We start from the raw sequence: 7,500 nt of genomic DNA, 5'->3' as shown, positions 1-7,500 counted from the left end.
TTACACAATAAATCGAAAAAAAAAAAACAGACAAAACAGATTTCTTGAAAGATGAGTAAAAAAAAAAAAAAAAAAAAAAAAAAAAAAAAAAGAAAATTGCATTTTTGAAAAAAAAATTTCGCAAAATTTTCTGCTTCATTATTATCTTCATTTTTCTTTATTCCAATATTTATTCCAATTTTGCTATTTCCTGGAATGATATTATATATATAATATATATTTTTTTTTTTTTTAGTTAATATCTTTGTCTCAAAAATATATATAGAAAAAAAAAACGTCTTTGAAGAAAAAATTGATAAAATTAAATTTAAAAAAAAATTAATAAAAAAAAAAATGAAAATGAAAAAAAAAAAAAATAACGAAACGAAAAAAAATAATAATAATTAAAAAATAAGATAATAAAAAAAATTAAGAAGAAAGAGAAAGAGAAACAAAAAAAATGAAGGAGAAAGAGAAAGAGAAATTAAAAGAGATAAGAAGATGAGAGAAGAGAAACAGAAGAAGAAGAAAGAAAAGAGGAAGAAGAAAAGGAGGAAAAGAGGAGAAGGAAAACGAAGGAGAGAGAGAGAGAGGGAAGAGAAAGAAGAAAAGGGAGATGGAGGAAAAGGAGAAGAAGAGGAGGAGGAAAACGAAGAAGGAGAGAGAGAAGAGAAACAGAAGAAGGAAAAGAAGAAAAAGAATAGTAATAAGAAGGAGGAGGAGAAGAATGAGAGGAAGAGGAGGAGAAAGAGAAAAGGAAGGAAGAGGGAGAGAAGGAGAAGCAAAAAAAAATAATAATAATAATAATTTTAAAAAATGAAAATTGGAAGAAAAAAATTATTGATATATATAATATTTCTTATAAACTATATAATTTTTCGCTATTTGGAAACGCTGCATAGGGCATGAAATTAACATAATTATATCAGAAAAAAAAAAAACAATATATCTAATTTATTTTTTCTACAATAATCTATTCACTTTTTTTTTATCAAATATGGAATGTGATTGCAAACTTTGCAGGAAAAAAAAATAGGACAGTTTCTGCATAAATACATCGTCTTCCCGTTTTCTTTGATTATCAGTTTTCTTTTTATTACGAGAAAAAAAAATCCGTTTTCTTTAATGATATTGTGCATGTATTTATAAACTTTCCATTCTTTGATTTTTTTTTTTTTTTTTCAGTTTGGAATCCATGTCGTTTATATATATATATATATATATATATATATGTATATATATATATATATATATTGTTTACTATTACTTATCTTATATATATATATATATATATATATATATATATATATATATATATGTATATATATATATATATATATTGTTACGTATATATATATTGTTAAGTTTTATCATATATATATATATATATATATATATATATATATATATATATATATATATTGTTACGTTTTTATATGTATATATTGTAACATTTTCTCCTTTCTATCCAGAAATAATAGTTTATTTTGATATAAATCATATTTAATATAATGCTTTTTTCTCTCTAAAAATAATAATGATAATTCTATATGCATGATTTATTGCAATGATATTTTTTTTTATAATTAATATTATGCATATATTTTACTTAATGAATGTGATTATATAAGACTGTTTAAAATATTTTATATTATATAAGATTGTATAAAATTTGCAATAGTTATGATGATAATATTGATAAGGATGATAATTAAGATAATGATGATAATGATAATAGTAATGATAATGATAATAAAAATTGTTAATAATAGTAATGATAATGATAATGATTACGAAAATAATAATAATAAAAATGGTACCGATTATAATGATGATGATAATAATAATGATAATAACAATAATAATAATAATAATACAGATTATGATAATAGCAATGACTATGATTATTATTATCATTATCATTATTATTATTATTATTATTATTATTATTATTATTATTATCATTATTATTATGGAAATATTAATCATATGATTAATGAGAGAAAGTGATAATGATAATAATTTTGGAGAAATAAGTAAAAAAAAAATATAATGATAGTAAAAATAATTGTATTAATAATGATAATTGTATTACCAAAAAAAAAAAAAGTAATGATAATAACGAAAATATTAAAAATATTATAGCGATATAATATTAAAAATATTAAAATATTATAGAATATAAAAATTATTATAAAATATTTAAAATATTATAGCGATAATAAAGATAATAAGATAAAGATAATAATAAAGATAAAGATAATAAAGATAATAATAAAGTTTATATGAAGATCAATATTAATATTAATCTGAAAAATTATTATAATAATGATAATAATGATAATATTATTAATATTAATGTTCATAGTAATTGTGAAATTAATAAGGGATGTAAAATAATAATAATAATAATAATTATAGCAATAATTATGATAATATATTGAAAAATATTTCGAAAAATAAATATATTTATTATTATTATTATTATTAGATTAAAAAAAACTCATTACCCTGTTAATTATATTAATTATATATTGTTAAATGATTATTAGTTATTAATTTGATTTATTTCAAATTAGTATAAATTTTAGATCCAAATTTTTAGAAATTTTATTATAAGAATTTTAGAAATTTTAGAATTTTTATTATTATTTTTATTTAATTTTTTATTTTTATTTAATCTTTATTATTATATCTTATTACTGTTCATTATAAGATAATAATTATGAAGAGACAAAGAATATGATAAAAGGAATAATAATGATAATAAGGATAATAAAAAAAATGATATTAATAATAATAATAATAATGATAATAATAATAATGATGATGATAATGAAAAAAATTATGATAATGATAATATATAATGATAATAATATTGATGATAATGAAAATAGTGATAATGATGATAATAATAATAAATGATAATGATAATGATAATGATGATAATAATAGAAATGATGATGATAGTAATTAATCTGTAATTAATAAGACGAAAATTATCATTCAATGAAAAAAAAATTATATATTGCAAATTTTATTTAAGGGAAAATAATGATAAAAAAAAAAATCACATCCCGTTTTCTATCAAATAATAAAAAGAAAACGATTTTTTTTTAAGGAGTAACTCAACTAAAACTTTTTTTTTTTTCTCCCATTTTTTTTTTTTTTTTTTTTTTTTTTTTTTTTTTTATTAAACACAGAATTTCCTTCGAGATCTTCTTAAAGAAGCAAAGAAAGACCAAGATGTTTCAGAAGATAAGCTTATCGAGTACACAGATACCATGGTAAGTAATATATATATATATATATATATATATATATATATATATATATATATATATATATTTTTTTTTTGTTTTTTTTTTTTTTTTTTTTTTTTTTTTCTTTTCTTTTTTTCTTTTCTTTTCTTTTTTTTTCTTTCTTTTATCAGTATATATTATTTTCTAATTTACGATTTAATAGATAATAAAATCATTATATATATATATATTTTTTTTTTTTTTTTTTTTTTTTTTTTTTTTTAATTCCTGAATATAATTTTTTCTTTCTTTCTTTTTTTCCATCAATTTTTTTTTTTCTTTTTTTTTATCAATTCCTGAATATATTATTATATATATATATTTATTTATCAATTCCTAAATATAATATAATTATAATTTTTTTATTATTAATTTCTGAATATGATTTTTTTTTTATAAATTTTACATATATATATATTTTTTTTTTTTTTCTAATTCTTATATATAATCTTTTTTTTTTTTTTTTTTTATTCCTAAATATATATTATTTTTTTTTTTTTTTTATCAATTGTATATAAATATATATATATATTATCTATTCCTAATAATATATATAATTAGATAATATATATATATATAATTTAGATAAATATAATTTAGAATAAATATAATATAAATATTATAAATATAATATAATTTTTTTTTTTTTTTTTTTTTCAAATTTTCAGCTGCAAGTGTTTGACCAGAACAAAGATGGGAAACTTCAGCTTTCAGAAATGGCCAAGTAAGTGATACGTTTTTTTTTTTTTTTTTTTTTTTTTTTTTTTTTTTTTTTTTTTTTTTCACCTTTCTTTCCATTCCTTTTTCTTTTTTTTTCTTTTTTTTTTTTTTTTTTTTTGGGCGTCTCTTGGTTTCGTTCTGACTTTCCGTTCTTGTGTGTGTGAGAGAGAGGGGGGGAGGAGGGAGACGGGAGAGAGAGAGAGAGAGAGAGGAGAGAGAGAGGAGAGAGAGAGAGAGGACGAGAGACGAGAGATGAGAGAGAGGTGAGAGAGAGAGAGAGAGAGAGAGAGAGAGGGGGGGGAGGAGAGGGAACAGAGAGAGATGAGAGGATAAGAGAGAGAGAGATGAGAGAGAAGAGAGATAGAGAGATGGGGGGGGGGGAGGAGAGAGAGAGAGAGGAGAGAAAGAGAGAATTGAGAGAGAGAGAGAGAGGGGGGGGGGGAAGGAGAATAGAAGAGAGAGATGAGGGAGAAAAATGAGAGAGCGAGAGGTGAGATAGAAGATAGAGAGAGAGGGGGGGAGAAAGAGAGATGAGGACAGAGATGAGAGAGCGAGTAGAGTAGGGTATAGAGATTTAGAAAGACCGTCAGTATAGGGATAGAAAACATAGACGAGAGGGAGAACGGAAGAAGAAGGAGAGAGAAGAGGATGAAGTAGGGATTAGAAACATAGAGAGAGGGGAGAGAGAGAGAGAGAGAGGCAGGACGAGAGAGAGAGGCAACCGAGAGAGGAGAGAGAGAGGCGAGGAGAGAGGCAGGGGAGAGAAGAGAGGGAGAGAGGCCAGGGAGATAGATAGAGAGATAGGCCGGGGAGAGAGAGGGAGGCTAGCAAGGGAGATAGATTAGATAGGGGAGACTAGGGAGATAGATAGATAGAGATAGGGTTTAAGAGATGAGTTGTAGTTAGAGGAGAGGAGGGGGGAAAATGGGATGGGAGGATTATGGGGGGAATAGGGAGGGGATTAAGAGAGAGAGGAGAGAGAGAGAGAGGGAGGAGAGAGAGAGAGAGGAGAGAGAGAGGAGAGAGAGAGAGGAGTGGAAGAGAGAGGTAGAGAGAAGGATCGAGCGAAGGAGATGGGGAGAGATGGGAGAATGAACGGGGAGAATGAGGGAGAAGAAGAGAGGGAGGAAAAGCGGAGAGAGGGAGAAGAGGGAGAATCAGAGAGGAGAGGGAGAAGTAGATTAGGATTAGATTAGAGAGGGAGAGAGGGAGATGGGAGATGGGAGAGGAGAGGGACGATAAATAGAGGGACGAGAGCGGGAGGGAGAAAGACAGGCCCAGAGAGAGGAGAGAGGGAGGGGGCGAGAGATGAGAAGGGGGAAGATGAGTGAGATGAGAGAGAGGAGATTGATGGGAGAGAAGCGGATGGAGGGGGAGAGAGGAGAGGGAGGATTGAGCGAGAGGGAGGAGGGAGATAGATAGATGGTGAGTATAGATAGGATAGGAGAGAGAGGAGACGAGAGGGATGAGGTGAGGAGGAATAGAGAAAGAGAAAGAGGAGAGGAAACGAAAGGAAGAAAGAAAACGAAGAAGAATGAGGAAAAGGGAAAGGAGAGGAGAAGAGTGAGAGAGGAGGAGAGAGAGAGAGAGGAGAGATGAGGAGAGAAGGGGGGGAGGAAGGGAGAAAGAAAGAGAGAGAGAGAGGAATAGGGATTGATACATAGAGAGAGGAGAAAGGGGGGGGGGGGGGGAAAGGGGGGGGAACAAGAGAGAGAGGAGAGAGGGGAGGGATGGAAGTAGGAGATATATAGATAGATGGAGGAGAGAGCGGGTAGGGAGAGAAAGAGAGAGAGGGAGAGAGAGGAAAGATGCAAGGATAGTGGGAAAGATTGAGGAGAGGGGAAGATAGGGATAGGGGATAGATAGATAGATTAGATAGAGAGTTAGACGAGAGGAGGTGAGAGAGAGATTCATGTATATTTTTTTTTTTTTTTGATTGTTGTATATAGAGAGATAGATAGATAGATATATACATGTTTATGGTTATGTCTTAGTTTATGTGGGGTATACATGCATGTGCCATATCAAATATTTAAGAGCAATAGGCAGGGGAAGGAAAAAAGGGAAGAGAGATAGAGAGAAAAGGGAATTGAAGAGGAGAGATAATAGATGTGGGGGGGTTGGGTGGGAAGACAGAGCGGAAGGGGGGGACTGGGCGTTGGGTGAAAGGACGAAGAAGCGGGGGGGGGAGCGAGAGGGGCGGGACGACAGGAAAATAGAAAACGGGCAATAAAAGAGAGAGGAGAAAAAGGAAGAGGAAAGAGGAGGAAAAAGAGGGGAAGAAGAGGAGGAGGAGAAGAAGAGAAGAAAGAAAGAGGAAAGAGGAAGGAGGAAGAGAGGAAGAGGGTGGAAAGGAAAAGAGGAGGAGGAGGAGAAGAGAAGGAGGAGACCGAAGGAGGAGGAGGAGAAGAGGAGGAAGAGGAGGAGGGAGGAGGAAGGAGGAGAACGAAAGAGAAAGAGGAGGAGGAGGAGGGAGGAGAGAAGGAGGAAAAAGAGGGAGAAGAGAAAAGAGGAGAATAATAGGAGAAAAAAAGGAAGAGGAAGCAGAAAAAAAAAAAAGAGAACGAAGAAGGAAGAGCAGGGTTGTGGCTGCGCGCTAGCGGACGACAGAGGAGTCCGGGCAGTACCGAACGAAGAAGACGGAAGCGAGGAAGAGCAGGCGTTTCTCTCTCGCGGAGAGAGGGCAGGATAGAGAAGAATACGAAGGAATATAGTGGCTTCGTCACTCTTCCGCTCGAGCGACCGCGCCCAGCCTGAGCGATGGGACAAGGTCGAGCAGACGCGCGCGCGCGATCGCGTCGAGGGCCAGCGCAACCGCGAGATCGTAGGTCAGCGATCGCGCGATCGTCGCGCTGCAAGATGCGAGCCGTCAGAGAGGGGAGCGGAGGGGGAGAGCGAAGACAATAAGTAATTAAGAGTATTTTCTTTCCCGTCTCACTCACTGACATACGCGAAGCGCGCGCGACGCGCGCTCTCTCGCCATATTCTCTAGTGCTATCGACGAGAGCGAGAGAGACGCGAAGAGAGGAGGCATCTGTTAGAGCGCAATGAAAGAAAAGAAAGAGAGACAGAGAGGGAAAGAGAGAACGATCGAGTATAGAGAGATCGCTCTCTCTCTCTCGCGCTCTCTCTCTCTCTCTCTACCTCTCTCTCGCCTCTCTGCTCTCTCTCTCTTTCTCTCTCTGGCGACGACAATATGTCACTCTCGGCCTCTGACGGTCCATCCTCACCGTCTCTCTCTCTCTCTCTACCGTCTCTCTCTCTCTCTCTACGACTGTATGCGCGCCGCGCTATATCCGACCCAACGAGGGCATCTGCTCACACTCACTCACTCAACTCCTCTCTACTTTCCCTCTCCCTCACCGCTCTCTCTCTTCTCTCCTCTCCTCTCTCTCATCCATCTTTTTCTATTCTTTTTATAGTAACTGAATTACGGAAGTAAGATTATGGGTCTGTCGAACTTCCCGAGATCGATGTGATTAGCGCTCAGATCTCTCTC

The 7,500-nt window shown here is 32.0% G+C and overlaps 1 protein-coding gene across 1 annotated transcript in view; it reads left to right on the top strand.

Moving 5' to 3' along the window:
* LOC119571070 (calbindin-32-like) overlaps positions 1-7,500 on the top strand; it is a 35,540-nt gene that overhangs the window by 18,458 nt on the left and 9,582 nt on the right. Inside the window, exons 8-9 of the mRNA XM_037918532.1 lie at positions 3,183-3,266; positions 3,950-4,005. Coding sequence (XP_037774460.1) covers positions 3,183-3,266; positions 3,950-4,005 — 140 coding nt within the window. The remainder of the gene's footprint in view (positions 1-3,182; positions 3,267-3,949; positions 4,006-7,500) is intronic.

The sequence above is a fragment of the Penaeus monodon genome, unplaced genomic scaffold (assembly GCF_015228065.2).
Source record: "Penaeus monodon isolate SGIC_2016 unplaced genomic scaffold, NSTDA_Pmon_1 PmonScaffold_501, whole genome shotgun sequence".
NCBI lineage: Eukaryota > Metazoa > Arthropoda > Malacostraca > Decapoda > Penaeidae > Penaeus > Penaeus monodon.
Note: the sequence above shows the minus strand (reverse complement) of the source record. Positions and strands in the feature narration are given on the sequence as shown.